The sequence below is a fragment of the Stigmatopora argus genome, chromosome 16, assembly GCF_051989625.1.
Source record: "Stigmatopora argus isolate UIUO_Sarg chromosome 16, RoL_Sarg_1.0, whole genome shotgun sequence".
Lineage (NCBI taxonomy): Eukaryota > Metazoa > Chordata > Actinopteri > Syngnathiformes > Syngnathidae > Stigmatopora > Stigmatopora argus.
Window position 1 is genome coordinate 13,046,367 of NC_135402.1, and position 18,184 is coordinate 13,064,550.

An 18,184-nucleotide genomic window follows, 5' to 3' on the forward strand; every position below is an offset into this window, starting at 1 on the left:
GCACCTCTGAAAGGCAAATAAAAACGACGCGTGCGTCCGCGCTTTAGTCATATTTAAAGAACTGCTTCACTGTAGTTAGATCAAAATTTTAAACAACAAAAAAAGTGGAGAAACACGCAGTATAACAATAATTTGTGATTATATATATATTCGGTAGTTAGAAACAAGAATTTTAATGCTATGTAAGATAACACGACTTTTCAAGTAAGAGGCATATTTTCCCCACCAAAAAGAAAAAATAATCTTTCAAATATTTGGAGGACTCGCAGCTGTTTGAGGTAAGTGCTCTAAAATTGTAAATGACGATAAACGCTATCGCACTTCCATTTGTTGTACAATGCCTGATGAAGTAGAAGACTCAATTTACTCGGTTTTATTTTGATAAAACATCTCCTGTTGGATTTCGTCATGGTCGTATCTTCAGGAAGAAAAAAGTATACGGATGTGGTGAATTACACACAATTTCTTTCGTTGTGCAGTAGGCCTAAATATGCAAAAGACCGTAAATTCCCCCCAAAATAATTATGATGATAATGATAATCATTTAGTAATTGAATGCCATCAAAATTTTATTAATGCGTATAGTAATTTTTTTTTAAAGTGTAACATGTTTTTTCTTTAACATGATAAAACATCCTGAACAAGAGCGTATTAAATTTACCCTTTAAAATGCATTCTTTGCCGTTTATGTCCCTCCTTGTTGTCGTTTCATAGTAATAATAATAATAATAATAATAATAATGATAGTAATAGTAATAATAATAATAGTAGTAATAATAATTATAATAATATATAATAATTGAATCCTTTAAAATATCAGAAGATTTATTATGCCGTTGCTATTTTTCCCCCATAACCAATGTTCGTGTTCATTATTTTGTTAAGGTTAAACTTCTTTAGTGGGTGACATTAGATGCAAAATACTTGCATTGTTATAATTGTTTTTGTGAAATAATAATGGATGATGCTTCGCTTTCACATTTAGAACTTTAAGAACATGAAAATTTTAGCAGACTGGATTTATTCTAATTATGAAAATGGAGGAATGCAGTCTAAACAATGCGTGACTAAAACGCCATTATTTTCTTTAGAAAGTGGTCTTGACTAAATGAATACTTGCTTGATACTTTTGTATCTGTAAATATCTAACAATCAAATTTCGGTCATTTTTTAATAGATGACATTTTTAATAATTTCACAGGGAAATCATGAAATATTTACATTACATTCTTATTAATTATTATTATTTGCATTTTAGAATAAGAATAAAATAAGACCGAGTTGTCTAAATAATCTCATAGTTCTGATTTAACACAACTATCTGATATACCACATAAAAGTGCAGACAGCTTATGTATTTTCTCTCACGTTTTAGTAGTGTTACAATGACATGTATCCTCATTAGCTAGAAAGACACCTCTGATGCTTTTTAGTTTGAACTTGACTTGAGAGTTTCTGTACGAGTCCTTTTTAGTGGATATCCGTTGAATTAAAACCCAAATTCTTACATAGCTACATGCAGCAAAATTATTTTTTTGTTTAATTGAAATGGTAATGGATTTTATGTGCCTGTATCAATTTCTAAAGCAATTTTGTGTTTTTCATTTTAATTTACTTTCCAATTTATATCGTCCTTGTTTGCAGGTTAATTGCGCCAGTATGGACAAGTCTCACCTTTCCAGCCCGAACAACATTATCATGACAAATTCAACAGGCCCCTACCCGGAGGAAGCCCTCACTCCTCCCCGGACCAGCCACCACCACTCGTCGTCGTCTTTATCTTCGCCCTCACCCTCATCGTCCTCCTCGCCCCTCAAGCCCAACCAGGTCGGCCAGGTGGTCCTGTACGGTGTTCCGATTGTGTCGTTGGTCATCGATCACAACGAGAGACTTTGCCTGGCGCAGATTTCCAACACGCTGCTGAAAAACTACAGTTACAACGAGATACATAACCGCCGCGTGGCGCTGGGCATCACCTGTGTCCAGTGCACGCCTGTCCAATTGGAAATCCTTCGCCGTGCCGGGGCAATGCCCATCTCATCGCGGCGCTGCGGCATGATAACTAAGCGGGAGGCAGAGCGCCTTTGCAAATCCTTCTTAGGGGAGAACATGCCTCCCAAACTTCCCGACAACTTTGCCTTCGACGTGAGCCACGAGTGCGCTTGGGGCTGCCGCGGCAACTTTATCCCCGCGCGCTACAATAGTTCACGGGCCAAATGCATAAAGTGCTCCTTCTGCAACATGTACTTCTCACCGAACAAGTTCATCTTTCATTCCCACCGCACGCCGGACGCCAAATACACCCAGCCTGATGCCGCCAACTTCAATTCCTGGCGGCGGCACCTCAAACTCAGCGACAAAGTACCAGCCGATGAATTAGTTTATGCCTGGGAAGACGTGAAGGCTATGTTCAACGGAGGAAGTCGAAAAAGGGCATTGCCCTCGGCGGGCCACTGTCATTCCATGGGTCCTTTGAAGAGCGTAGGCTCGGTGATTCCTCACATGATGGCAGGCGACATGAATACTCAGAAAAGAGGCCACTATGATGAAGAAGACGACCTGGAAGGGGGCCGCTTGTCTCCCCGTAAGACGCCGCGTAGTTACCCTGTCATCCCTGTGCCGAGCAAAAGCTTCGGCGTACTCCAAAAGTTTCCCCCCGCGTCACTTTTCCCCTCGCCGTACCCCTTTCCAGCGTTTGGCCTCTGTCAGCAGAAAAAAGAGGATGGCGAGCTTTCAGCCGGAAACAAAGGAGCGGGACTGTCGGGTCTTTTGTGGCCCGGGCGTAAGGATGCTTTTTATCCTCCCTTTTGCATGTTTTGGCCTCCCAGGGCAGCAGGCGGCATCCCTGTGCCGACGTACCTGCAGCCTCAGCCCAGCCTTTCCTCCCTGGCCGACAACAGCTCCCTGAGGCAGGCTTTCCGAGACCTGTCCGACGCCTCTGAAGCCATCAGCGGCAATGGCGTGAGCGCAAACATGGCCGCTGCTAATGGAAGCGCTGCAAATAGATCAGCTCTCTTTGACCCCGACTGCTCGACGGTCACCCCTGACCTCCGGCCTGTGACTTCAGAAAACTGGCTCAAACTATTGGACAACTCGACGCTGCAAAGCAGAAAGCCCAGCTACGGCTCGGCCTTCCGCCCTGTCGTCAAGGATGTGGAAAGCATTGCTAAGCTCCACGGCAACGGCGGGGGTGTCAGCAGCGTGACGGACGACGAGTCGGGGGTCGCTGCTGCTGGGTCGGACTGTCACCCGCGGCTGTCGCCTGGCAGCAGCTGCAGTTACGGCAGTGAAAGTGGGGGTGAAGGGGAAGGGGGAGACACCGAGGAAGATGGAGAGGTGGATGTTGAGTCCTCGAAACAGGATGAGGAAGAGGGGAGCTTCACGAGGCGGCCCCCACAAACGCAAACCGACCTGTTCCTGCCCACGGTGAGCAACGGCGAGGAACAGGATCAAATGAGGGGAAGCATGACAACATATCCCTGCGCTTCGCCTCTCTCCTCTTTGGACCCCGTTCGGCAGGAGTCCCCCAGCCTGTCGGCCTCTTCACCCGCCAGCTTGCCCCTGGCCAGCTCCAGCCCACCGCGCAGAGAAGAGCCTTCCTACAAAAACGTAAATATCCCCAGGCCACATTGTCTAATTAATGTTTAAACGGTGCTGCAGCAGGCGCTGGTGTGATATGCATTAGCAGATTGATAGGCAGCCCTCCCCCTGTAGGAAGAATCAGCCCACCCTGATCCCGCCTAATAGACCCTGGCGTATGTGCGGGCTGTTTAACAGCCGCCGAGTGTTCGTCCTCCCAGTTTAACCTCAGCATGTAAGGGCAACTCTAATCTTTAACCTGTTGATGCTTGCATTAACCTGGGTTCTGAGAAGGAGGTAGAAGTGCCCGTGGCTGGAGGGATATAGTGCACATATTAAAATTCACTTTACAGTTACAGAATTTTAATATGAGCATGACAAATAAATCCCACTGATGATGTATTCAAATAGAGATTTGATACCTAATCAATTACAAACAATCTTCATGCCTTATTTCATCCTGCTGATCTTGTAATTGTGATGAATAACATTTGTAATGTGCAATAATACATATATGTAAATGCAATTCCAGGTGGACAAAAACAGAAATGAAGGACTCCCTGCATATGCAACCAAAGATACCATGTCAGGTGTGGATGCTTTTTGAAATGGTTTAAATTTATAATTTCTAAAACACACAGACACACACACACACACACATATATATATATATATATATATATATATATATATATATATATATATATATATATATATATATATATATATATATATATATATATATATATATATACTGCACTTTTTATTACATTGTGTTTCATTGAATGGCTGAGTGAGGGATTTTATGTGCCATATCTGGGATGTTTCATTTTCTGCTCTCATCTCTCATTCTCAAGGTTGTGTACTGTCAAACACATTGTTTTTACAAAAACACACCCACACACATACAGTGTGTACACGTTTTGACTTTAAGACTTTAAAAGAGCAGCGAGTTAACCATATCGTTTTTTAGATGAGGACAAAGAGCAAAACAACTTCTTCGGGGCAGAGAATGAGTCATCAGCATCAGCACCCGACTACTGGAGAGAAAACTCAGGTAGGATTTTCTGAAAAGTAATGACATTCTTGCAGTGCAATATATCAGTAAGTTAAACATCATAATTAAATTTTACAAATTAAATGATCGTATTTGCAATTTTCAACATTTAGTCAAAATTACCCGTCAATGTTTATAGAGGTTTTATCTCTCTGGACTTGACTTAATCTCATTTTGGTCAAAAGAGACTATGTAAATAAATTGATTCATAGACATAACAATGTAATCGGTTTCACTACATTCATTATTTCCAGTGTTTTGTGATGACTAGTGGCATGCATGCGTGCCACAAGAGATGGGAAAAATCATCAAATTAGATGTAATTGGAATTTAATCTGAAAATGACTTATTTATTTATTATTGCATGGGGGTGTTCAAGCTTACTAAATAAATTTGCAAGTAAATTAAAATTAGAGCTTCAATATTTCACTAATTATACTTTTTGCGGCTTTATATTGGTTTATATTTGGTGGTGTCCCCTAAGATTTCTGTCTTAGATTATTTTTAAATGCAAACAGGGTGCAGTGAGAAAAAAATATTTAAATGTATTTTTTCTAATTTGAAAAAAATAACTAAACTAAATCATAATTTAAAAAAGAATCAAATTTCCAAGCATTTATATACAGTTCAACATAATAATATTATGTTCAACAATTCTTTTTCCATTCAATATTGTCCTCTGACAGATGAATACTATTTGTTTAAACACATTTTCATTTATTTTCTTGAATGGAGCTCTTGTGTTGGTTCCTGCTACAATGTGCTAGTGGAGAGAGAAGAGAGCTGTGTAAAGCTCCTTAACTGAGTTGTCGCTGCAGCTCTTGCTCTTTTGGGCGGGGTGGGGGGTGGAGGGTTGTCTTCTTTTTCGGGTTACGGGTGGGGGGTGAGGGGGTAGGGGGAATGGGGGGGGTCGTCATAGTCCAACGAGAAAGCATCAGCTCTGAAATAAGCAGCAGAGCTGGCAGCCTCCATTCTAGACCGATATCACTGCAGACATACTAATTGCCTTTTTTCTTCATTCCTCAGCGCTAAAAAAACCTTTGCTGTTTAAAAAAGATCACAGCTTATTGCCTTTTTATATCTGTCAGGAATACATTAAAAGTTCTTTATGACATCTGTGCCAACATTTATATCGACCCCCACAAACACACTCTTGCTTCCAGGACATCCCCCTCACACATGCACGCACAGTAATGATCCCCGAACATAATGTGTAATGTATTTGGGGAAAATTACACGAAACAAATTAAATGAGACCACCTTTCCCCTGATTGCCAAACATCTCCCTGGGCGTTGGGAAGCTCCGCGTGATTAGAAGGCCTGACTCCTTTGAGAACGTAGCCCCCGCCCTCCTCTCCTTTACCGTCTCCACTGTCTTTAAACTGTCCTTCTGTTTCTAGGGAGAAAAAAAATAATCTAATTTTCCATTTATGTAATGCAAACCGCTTTGGCTTTGACTATTCACGGTTAATTGACTGTCAAACGAGGTTGTTATCCTCAGGCAGTGTCTGCAAATTTGCTTGTCAAATGAGACAGAGAGAGGCGAGAAGAAGGAGAGACGAGACGGGGAACTCTGCTCTAAATGAGAAGAAAAAGCAAGAGGATATGAAATGACTAGAGGAGACCATTCACATCAAGCATAGGAGATCGCTTCATTATCACATCGGCACAAAACGTTTCCAAACCCGCGTTGGAAAATGCCACATAAATGAGACTTTAACAAACTAGTTTGCGCAAAGTGTTAAATCGACAAATACAGATAATTCTTCCCTTAAAACGCACATACTGATGATCCTCACTCGGCTTAATCCTAACCTGGCTGACCCTTGGCGAGAAGCGAGACAGACTGGATGAGTTCTGAACCAAATCCAGAAAAACAACTGTTCACGGTCCCATTCACACCAAAAGAATAGTTTGGTTAACATCGGACCCTTGTTTGGGGATTGTGGGAGGAAAAAATGACTAAGCAGATGTACTAGACGTCACAAGGGCTGAATTCAAAAAGAGCTAATACACAGTAAAAAACATTAGGCCTGTACTTTGCGTATCAAATCACTTGTCTCATTCTCAAATGTATTTTTAGCGTTTGATTTATTTAATAAGGGACAGCACATATTAATGAACATATTCATGTCAATGAATATATATATATATATATATATATATATATATATATATATATATATATATATATATATATGTAAATATGTAAGATTGTAGCCGAGGGTTAATTTCCATGTAATGTAACCAAAAGATTGCAAACATTTCAAGTGTGGTTTAAAACTGAACCCTACCATTCTAAAATTTACTTCTAGTATTTTGTCTCTTTTTGAGGGATGCTTGTCAAATTCATGCAGGATTGATCAACACTACAGCACGACAACTTATACGTTTATTAAACACTACATTATTATGCAACAATACTACAGCTCCCAGAGAGCAGCCAAAGCACCCGAGGAAATTATTTTCCAAAAAGTCATATGTTGTAATATTCGAAAAGAAAAATCGTAATATTACAACATTAAAATTGAAATATGACGAACACTAAGTCATATATTGAACTATTACAAAAGTCAACTAGTAATATTAGATTAAAGTCATGTGCTGCTTATTTGTATGTATCGTGAACCAGAAGTTTGGTTTCACGGACTTCAACTTTTCTTGACGTAAAGTCTGTGAGGGCACAAAACTACTTTTTGCGTAGTGTTAGGAAATTGAAGTAATGACCTGTTGCCAGCCGATCGTGTTAAATAACTGTTAATTATTATTCTAAGACGTCATTATTAAATATAACATACAATTGAAGGTAATTCAACCCCAATGTGTCATTGCAGAATCATGTATAAGACTTTTTTTAAAATGTGTGATTAAAAATTGAATAAAGGAAAGTAATACATGAAGTCGTCAAAGAAATGTGACACTGACATCTGCAGGTCAGATGGTGAAATGCAGTTCTTTCACAAGAAGTTTATTCATTCATTCATTTTCTCCTCTCATCTCATTTTCTGAATCCCTTTATCCTCATTAGTGTCGCGGGGGGTGCTGGAGCCTATCCCAGCTGACTCCGGGCCAGAGGCGGGAGACACTCTGAATTGGTGGCCAGCCAATCGCAGGGCACAAGTAGACCGACAACCATGCACACTCACACCCAGTGTTCCCTCTAAGCTGCGCGCGTGCGCAATTGCGCACTACTCTCGTCTTCTCTGCGCAGCAGCAATCATATGGCGCGCAGTAAAAAAAAAAAATCGGATTTTTTTTTTTTTTTTTTTTTTTTTTTTTTTTTTTTTACCCCTTTTCCCCATGATGGCGCCGTTTAAGCGGCAGCCAGTGGCAGTAGCTCTGTCCACTTATGTTTTTCGTGTTTTACAGCATGTTTTACATAAAAAATTAGAGGGAACATTGACATGCACCTGCTTGTGGCAGGTGTGATACTGGTGTGCCCATAGCGAGCAATGATGATGTCGTGACCGGATGATTCGCCTAAAGACGTTTCGCCAACGGACGTTTGACAGACGGACAGGTCGCCGAATGGACGTTCCACCGAACGTCTTTAGGTGAATCATCCGAGTACCGATGATGTCGCTCACACTGGTACTCGGTGCGCTCAGGGAGGTTGACTTTCTGGTCAGACCAACGAAAAATTAGAGGGAACATTGCTCACACCCATAACTGGGAGCAATTTAGAATGTCCAATCAGCCTACCATGTATGTTTGTGGAATGTGGGAAGAAACCAGAGTACCAAGAGGAAACCTACGCAGGCCAGGGGAGATCATGCAAATACCACACATGTGGACCGACCTGGATTTGAACCCAGGACCCCAGAGCTGTGAGGCTGACATGCTAAGCACTCATCCACCGGGCCACCTCTTCAAACAAGAAGTTGAACCAGAGAAATCAACCAACGTTAGTCAGACTGTGGACAGGATGCCATAGTGTGGTTGAATGACGTACAGGGTGTTTCAAAAAGAATGAGCCGATGTCGTGATCAAATATTTCGTGAGTAAATGTATGAATCAAGGCGACCCGGCTGATGAGTGGTGGTTGCACATGTTCTGGGGCTGCGTGCGTTTTCTCCAGATACTCCGGTGTCATCCCACATTATAAAGACATGCATGGTAGGGGAGCCCCACCTCTTGCCCGAAGTCAGCTGGGATAGGCTCCAGCACCCCCGCGATCCTTATGAAGATAAGCGGTTCACAAAATGAATAAATGAATTAATGTATATGAATCAAAATGAGTGAGTGAGTGAGTGTATGAAAGATAACATTTCCCGGTTTTCTATCACTATCACGTGACGCTGTCAGGATAAAACATCACATAACAGCAATCAATTCAATTGATCCAGATGTGCTTCAACGTGTCTGGGAAGAATTCTTATATCGTATTCATGTTCTTGCTAGTTGACTGTTAATAGAATACTTGAATTAAAAGTTTGATATTTTTTGCTATTTTTCCTTCAAAAAATATTTCAACATGAAATAGGGTCAGGGACAGCTCAGCGGTTGAGTGGTTAGTGTGTCGGCCTCAAAGTGGGGGATTTGGGTTCAAATCCAGGTCGGTGCACCTGTGTGGAGTTTGCATGTTCTACCCAGGCCTCTGTGGGTTTTCCCTGGGTACTCTGGTTTCCTCCCACATTCCAAAGACATGCATGGTAGACTGATTGGAGACTCTAAATTGCCCCTAGGTATGAGTGTGAGCGTGAATGGTTGTTTGTCTCCTTGTGCTCTGTGATTGGCTGGCCACCAATTCAGGGTGTCCCCCGCCTCTGGCCCAAAGGAAGCTGGGGGAGGCTCCAGCACCCGCCACAACCCTAGTGAGGATAAAGTGGTTCAGATAATGAGATGAGATGAGAAATAGGGTCAATCTTTTGGAATCACCCTGTATATTTAAAACTGTCTTTGTTACTGTTTTTCAGGGGATCAAAACCAAGGGGCTGCTTCTCCTATGCAGCTAAAGAAAGATTTAGAGAATATGGAGAGAGGTACACAAAGACATCTTGACTCTCACTCATTTCCTAAAGTTACAATATCATTAATTTGAATTGGCATCCAAATCCGAAAGTATATGCGTGTGAGTGTTTTTTTTTAAATTCCCCTACAGAAGAGCTCCAGAAGGTACTCTTGGAGCAGATCGACTTCAGGAGGAGACTGGAGCAAGAATTTCATGCTTTGAAGGGAACCTCCCCATTTCCTGTCTTCCGTGAGTACTTCTTCCTCATGTCACATTTCACATATAATGGTGCTATACTGGTTTCTCAATGGATCGCCATAACCATTTCAGATAATTTCCAAGACCAGATGAAAAGAGAGCTTGCCTACAGAGACGAGATGGTTCACCATTTACATATGGTAAGAGAACCCAGAACATTTAGAAGACTATGTGATCTTTCATGTCATTTGGCTATAATAAAACCATATATATATATATATATATATATATATATATATATATATATATATATATATATATATATATATATATATATATATATATATATATATATATATATATATATATATATATATATATATATATATATATATATATATATATGTATATATATATATATATATATATATATATATATATATATATATATATGTGTGTATATGTATATATACATATATATATAATGTTTTTTTTCACCTATAGAGATAAGTGTATCATTTACTGGCTTCATCTGCTATACCTTCCCTCATTTATACTAATAATTGTCTAACGTTGGTTTCTTTCAGATTCCTTACGGAAACATTATTAGAAAAGAAAAGATCACCCATCTTAATAAATAGCCAAAAGGTACAGTAGTTAAATTCTTATTATTCTATAAATATTTGTAACTCTACAGCTTAACCCTTCTGCTCAATACTAGAAAAAATATGGGCAACCTTAGATTTAAATTTCTTAAAATGATTACCATAAAATACGTTACGTGAGATAAATTTAGTGATTGAAAATCAGTATAATATACATTGTTGTCATTTTTTTTAAACAACATGAACTTGTAATCAATTTATCCCATCTTAATTTTATTTAGTGTCACCCCAGGTTTACAAATGTGAAAACCGACTGTATGTATAATGTAGCACATAAACGGCACTAATACTCAATGGAATTTTTTTCCTCCTATTGTTGCAGGCTGAAAAGTCACATTTGGGCAGATGAAGAATTCTGACAAACCTCTCTCCAAATTATGATCATCCACATGGAAAAAAACAAACAAATTTAAAGTCTAATCCAGACATTTCTTTGGATTCTTTGCACCTGACATGATTGACAACAAATTGATGAACTCAGACGAACATCAGCTATCCAACTCAAAGGGACCTTTTGTGAATTTACCAGGTGAATTTAAAGAATCTCTTATAGTTTAAGGTTAAACTACCTGATTTCTTCTTGTTTTATTTTATTTTTTAAGGATACAAAGAGTCCGATTTGGCAGGAAACTGTTTTGTTCAAAGTTCTTAACTGCTGCTGTAAATAAACATAGTGGGTGGAGTTGGCCCTTATGCTAATATAGTAGTTGTTGTAGTTACTATTTTTATTGCTTTAATAATAGTAAACAGCATATCAACCATCAATACTGTGAACATTGTCATCACACAGGAAATTTTACCTCGAAAAATATAATTTACGCACTGTATTCTGCAGATAAGTATCCTGTAACCTTTGTTACAAAAATCCACAGGTGTTTTCTTGAAGAAAAGAAAGTTTAAGAATACATGAATTTCAGGATTACCCTGAATCAAACACGGGCAATGATTAGCGGGCTGCCTTTGCAATGAGTTTGTAGTATCTGCAGATGCTGAATAAATGTTACATACTCTATTGAATTGGTCAAATATCCCAACAAAACTGCACATAATGTTTTATGTCATGGTCTGTTTAAATGTGTGTTTTTCTTTACCTTTTCATTGGCGTATGAGGGCCTAGACCCTGACTTTAAGAATATGATTATTACAAATTTATTTGACAATGCTGCCTATTGTATCTCATAAAGTGTAAAATAATACCGTAACCATGTTTCTATAGGAATAACCAAATGAATGGATAAAGTTATCATTTACTGATGAAAATATTAAAATTATAAACTACAGCTGTATTTAAATGACATGGTCCTATTCGTGTTGATTTTACTCTATGTGTAAATTAAAAGACTTTACATGTTTACTAGTTGGATTACTTTTAGTCATTCATTAATGCACTTCAAGTTATAGGTGAACCGAACGAATGTCAAGACAATTATTGTCAAAAAACCCACTCACAGTCAAACACACAGAAAGCATGTTTTAAAAGAATAAATCGCTGAATGTTTGTTTCGCTCATTTCTTAAATTCTTATTTCAACAATGTTTTGTATTCACGATGACTGTGGTCGATTAACAACACTAGTTTTCTACGAAAAGTTCTGGTCATTTATGGCTCCCGTCCCTTATCTGTGATTGTAGAAAGAGACATTGTCAGCTTGGGGTTTATGCTCTCTTCCAGGGATGTCAAACTCATTTCACATCGCGGGCCACATACGACCCCTAGGTAGACGTTGTGGGCCGGACCAATAAAATTATAGCATACTTAGCTATAAATAACCAAAATATCATGTATTTCCTTTGTTTTGGTGTAAAGAAGCTCAAGAACATTGTAAAATTTGAAATCTAACTTGAAATGTATTGAACATTACTTTTACAAAAAAAATCACATAATTGTTGAAAATTATAGTAATGAACTTTACGATTAAATGAGACATATAAAGAAAGACTAAGATTACATTGCACATTTTTAACATCACCACAGTAAATATTCATTTTCACAGAGCTGTATTCTTTTAATGCAAACAGTATCTGCAAAAATAAAATGCAAGACAGCATTTTAAAGACGTTAGTCTAGTCTGAAATCCAGATCATGTCCATCTTTGTGGAGTTTGCATGTTCTCTCCGGGCCTGCGTGGGTTTCCTCTGGGTACTCCGGTTTCCTCCCACATTCCAAAAATATGCGTGGTGGGCTGATTGGAAACTCTAAATTGCCCCTAGGTATGGTTGTGAGGGTGCATGGTTGTCCGTCTCCTTGTGCCCTGCAATTGGCTGGCCACCGATTCAGGGTGTCCCCCGCCTCTGGCCCGGAGTCAGCTGGGATCCAGCACTCCCCGCAACCCTACCCTAATGAGGATAAAGCAGTTCAGAAACTGAGATGAGATGAGATGTATTGCATGTATTGTGTTAGAGTGTCATTTTGGTTGGTGGTGTGCCCCAGAATTTTGTAAGCCGCTGCTCAAAAAAGGTTGGCAAACACTGATCTAGACTAACGGGTGCCACAATAGTCCATAATATTCCCTCCTTTTGCAGTTATTTAAACTACAAAAACAATAGTACAGATCACACTGTTCAGTTCTTTGGACGTCCAGTGCATGTCGGTCCTGACGAATGATGATTCCGCTAATATTACCGCCAAGAGGACGGTCCCTTTCCTTCGATCACCAGCCGATGATCAGCACAGTGTCCGCTGGAGGGACCCCAGATCAGGAAAGTCATCCCTCGTCGTCCTGGGATGGCACGCTACATGCTTGGTCGTTCACTCCACCTCTTCCCCCTCGTCAGCTTCTTGGATGAATCCTCTTTGTTTAGACTTCCAGGGATAAAGTTTATTAGCAAAAGGGAAACTTTAGGAGTCCAGTCCGTTCTGGCTCCTCTTTATTCGGTACCCAAACGTTTCGTCGACGGACACTTGGTCGACGGACACTTCGTCCCCGGACGTTTCGTCGAACGGACGTTTGGTTGACGGACAGTTAGTCGAACGGACGTTTCTTCGAATGGACGTTTGGTCGACGGACAATTCGTTGCCGGATTCGCCGCCGGACATTTCGTCGAACGGACAATTCATCACCAGATTCGCTCGCTCTCAAAATTTTGTGGTCTAAGAATGTACTTTAAAAAGGTTTAATATACGCAGGGGTGGGCAATTGATTTCACAAAGGGAATTAACCTGTGGCTATAATCTTTATCCAATAAATCAAAATCAAACTCAAGTGCAGTTCAAAAGCAGTTGCCAGACGACCTATCCATTTAAAGTGGAACCTCTGGTTGAAATGTACTGTTAACAAGCGCAGTGAATGAATGGGCTCTTAAACTGCCAATCGCCCAATGGATTTATGAACTTTTTTTTTCAATATAATATTCTGTGATGTACTGAAGCCATTGAGTGCTGAAGCATGACAGCATGTTTTCACTTTGTCTTCCACCTCCTGATTGTAGCATATTTTCATGCATATTAGCCACCTCCGCATATAAGCCTTAAAACCGTTGAATTTTACAATTTCTCTCGTATAAGACGACCCCTGATTCACAATTTTCACCTCCATATTCATGATTTTAATAGGGAGTACAAATTGTGTTACTTTGAAGGGAAACTTGAGAAAAATCACCGCACGTGGTATTTCTGAGATTCCGTATGAATCCAAAAGATTGTCTGCTGGATTGCACATTCTGAAAGGGTGTTGCCTGCATGTAACCAAATTCACAAAGGAAGTCACGTGAGCAGTACAACCAGGAAGTCTGTCCGTAGGGGTCTAGTTTGTCATCCCTAGGGAAGATGGTGGCGCCCTGAGCGAGCAATGGCAGGCACAAGTAGGTGCGTTTTTCACGTTTTATGCAAGATACGCTTTTTTTTTTCTTGAATTTCATTCATAGAGGTCAAAATAAATTTTGTTAAGCGTTTTATCTGTTTATCTTTTCTCTATTTTTAAATAAATGACCGTATCAGCCGCATTGTCTTACGTTATGGCGTTTCGTGCATGTCAAGGCTAATTTGTACGCATATAAGCCGTACCATCGATTCAGTCAGCATTTTTGAGTGACAAATACGGCGTATATGCGAGATACGGTAAATACGGTAAATATTGACTTTTTTCTCACTTTTACTTATATTCTCTCTGTTGGTCTTTAATATTCTCCATAGGTTATGAAGTATCACCATTCCCTGGCCTGTTGATTCCTACACATATTTTATTCATAATTTTTAATCCGATAAGAATGAGGTTTTGCCAAATGCGGCTCTGATGGAATTGAAAGCATATGTTCATCAGAGGGATATTGCCTCCGAAAGTCACTTTAATCTGTGATTAGGCAGTATTGAGCTTTGCTTTTCCAATAATATCTGTAAGTGATTACAGGCTGTTTTTGGTTGCATCTTTGTGCTTCACAGCTCCAAATGTAGTATATATTATTTAATTTAAAAAACACATTCTAAAATGTTTATTGTTGATGGCAAATTTAACACTGATGAAACTGGGACAATAGTCTATGGACTGACAAAGGAAAGTTGATTTTTTTGGAAGCTGTGTGTCTTAATACGTGTTTCAATGTAGTGCTTCATTTCTGTAAAAGAACATACGGACAAGTCACACATCATGGTTTGGGGTGTCTAGTTTACACTTTCGGCCTTGGTCGAATTGCTGTAATTGATGGAACCCTGAATTCTGGTGTCACCAGGAAATGCTAAAGAAGAATGTTTGGCTATCAGTCCATGATCCAGTTCAGTTCCACAGCAGGACAAAAAAATACTTAATAATAAGTAGTAATAATAATAATAATAGTAATAACAACAATAATAATAATAATAATGATGATAATAATAATAATCATAATAATAATCGTCATAATACTAATAATAATGATAATAAGAGAAATAACAATAATAGAAATAACAATAATAATAATAATAATAATGACAATAATAATAATAAAATCACACACAAAACAGTATTGCTGAATTCAAGCAATTCTCCAAAGATAAAAGTGTTAAAGTATGATCACAGAAACAGGAGACTCATTGCCACCTCATAAAAAATGCTTGCTTTCATGGATTGAAAAACAAATGATTTTGAACAGAGTATTAAAAGCAAATGCGTAAATGCACAACCTTGTGTGCAATTTTCAACGGTGTCCTCTACAACCATATGATTCCAAAACATGTTTTTCATGCTGTGATGCAAAAATACATGGACAAAGAAGAAAAACCCTGAAAACATGTACCGGTATTCACTATAAAGAGGTATAACATGAAAAGAGGATTTGTTACAGTGCTTTCTGGCATCATGTCACAATATGACTTAGCCTCTTGCTAATACCGTGCAAAATCTACCCTAAACAACCCATTAATGCGATATGTCTGTTAGATGTTAGTGGAATGTGGCACATGTTTTTTCCCCTATGATTATAATGAGTGATTAAGTGAATAATGATAACCCTCTTAAATGATTATGACCCAGAAATATGGTGGAAATAAAGTAAAATCACAAAACGGTGCTGTTTAACTGGTTCATTTTCATTCATTTCATTTCATTCATTCAAATTACACAATTCTACATACAATTGCAGAAAACAAAGATTTAAGTGACGGGACATCTAATTTTTTTAAAAGTAATTTTAAACAATAGAATTTTAGTATGACACAATGAACTAATTAGTGACAATATCTATAAATGTGAGCTTTTGTACAGTTTTCACTTTCAAACAGAGATCAAATTGCTTTGTTACTTTTATGAAATGACAGAAAACATATTTTCCACATTGCATATACTACCCCTGGCAAAAAGTATGGAATCAATCAGTTTTGTGCTCACTCTGACATTTGATTCTGTAGAGTAAACTCAAATTACAAACATGAAACAATACTGTGATCCTTCGCCACTTCGCAGCTTCAACTTTCGGGGCTGCACTACATCGCAGATTTTTTTCTGAGGGATATTAAAATAAAGTTCACAAAAATGTCTAAATCTATGCTGAAACTCGGAAGCGGAAGACAGATGAAAAATGGCGGAGGTCAGGGCAGCGCCGAAGATGGTATCTACAATAGAGAGAGAAGGGCGCGCCAAATATCATGTATATAGTGCCTAGATTGCGTCTTGCTATTTCCTCTTTCCTTGCGAGCGAATTTGTCAAGACGATTGCCAAATTCTGATGGAGATGAAGATCTCCTGCAGATGTCTTAAAGGAGGACCACGCCCTTCATCCTCATTCTCAATGTTGTCCGCTGCCTTTTTTTCCTCACTCCCCGATGGGATTGTTGTACCCTGTATTTACGCTTGAAACACAGTGAGAAATAATCACAATAGTGATTCGCTGTTGCTTCCTCAATCCAACTTTAATGATATGAAGATCTCCCGTGCTGGGGTCAAGGTACATGCATCAAGCCATCAACAATCAAATATCAATATACATCCAATCCAAACTAGTTGCACATCCCCAACATGCGATCGTTAATGGGGTGTAAATGAAACACTTTAGCATGTCACAGGATCATTTTGACAAGATGTCCTCTCGTCAAGTGAAATATCACTTCTTCTTCAGCACTGAGTGCCATCCAATTCAGCGCCTAAGAAGAAGCAGGGCCCTGACTTCCGCCATTTTCTTATGCCCTGTCTCCCGCTTGCAAGTTTCAGCATGAATTTTGACATTTTTATAAACAGAATGTACTGAAGCCGTGAATGTTGAAGCTGCAAAGTAGTGAAGGATGACAGTAAATCTTACTTTTAGAGACCAAGCACAGAAGAAAATATAGGATCAATCCGTTCTAAGAAAAAAAAATGGAATTACTAGTCCATTCTGAAGGAAAAAATATGAAATTATAGTCCATTCTGAAGGAAAAAAATATGGAATCAAAACAAGCAAAGAAAAAAAACAATCAAAACACATCACTAGTATTAAGTTGCACCACCTCTGCCTTTTATGACAGCTTACAGCAGGGGTATGGAACCTATGGCTCGGGAGCCATATGTGGCTCTCCGCTAACCTGTGAGCTAAAATATGGAAACCAGTGGTAAGAGTCCCGAATGCACCAATAGCAGCGTCTCGTCAGCACTTGGACGCAGATACTACCTCTAGTGGGGCTTTAATAATAATTCTTTTTTTCATTACACTCTTTTGCATCCATGCTCTCATTGATACTCATTGATTATCAACAGCATAATAATGTTGTCAAAAGAATTCAGAGACTTTTTGTACTTTAAAAGTGGTTGAATGACCAAAAAAATGCATGGATTTTATGGACTTTTACTACAATTCTGAGTCTTGCTCTCACGATATAACATTTAAAAATGGGAATTATTTATGGCTCTCTCTGGTAAAAAGGTTCACGACCCCTGGCTTACAGTAACTGACTCATAGACTTGATGAGTGACAAACTGTATTCTTCACATACCTGTCAACCTCAGCCAATTGGTCCCCTAATTAATGATTGCAATTCCCCTTGTTAAGCGAGAAGAGAAAAAAAGAAGAAAAAAAAAGGTACAAATGGAATGCGGCACATATTTATTCACATAGGGCGCACTTAAAAGTCTAAAATTTTCTCCAAAGTGGACGGGGTGCCCAATCAGTATGCACTAAATTCAAGATTCTGTAGATGTCGCTGGATGACGCTGACACCTTGACTGTCTGGGTATATTGCTTGCAATATTTATATCGTGAAAAGGCGGACATGTGAAAGGGGAATGTGCATGCGCATATCATGCTCAAAGCATGACTCATAGCAATCGACGATGACATTTTCGTCTGCTACCAA

The 18,184-nt window shown here is 39.1% G+C and overlaps 1 protein-coding gene across 2 annotated transcripts; it reads left to right on the top strand.

The window, feature by feature from the left end:
* The first annotated feature begins 18 nt into the window (after positions 1-18).
* On the top strand, positions 19-11,807 carry skor2 (SKI family transcriptional corepressor 2). Of its 2 annotated transcripts, XM_077623666.1 has the most exons (10): positions 19-278; positions 1,645-3,426; positions 3,520-3,609; positions 4,112-4,169; positions 4,553-4,636; positions 9,553-9,618; positions 9,738-9,836; positions 9,918-9,985; positions 10,373-10,433; positions 10,773-11,807. In XM_077623666.1, exons 2-9 carry the CDS (start codon positions 1,660-1,662, stop codon positions 10,424-10,426), a joined length of 2,286 nt encoding a protein of 761 aa, XP_077479792.1. In that variant the 5' UTR covers positions 19-278; positions 1,645-1,659; the 3' UTR covers positions 10,427-10,433; positions 10,773-11,807. The 2 variants fall into 2 exon arrangements, with proteins under 2 accessions (XP_077479792.1, XP_077479791.1); XM_077623665.1 differs by having other exon boundaries at positions 1,645-3,609.
* The last annotated feature ends 6,377 nt before the right edge of the window (positions 11,808-18,184 follow it).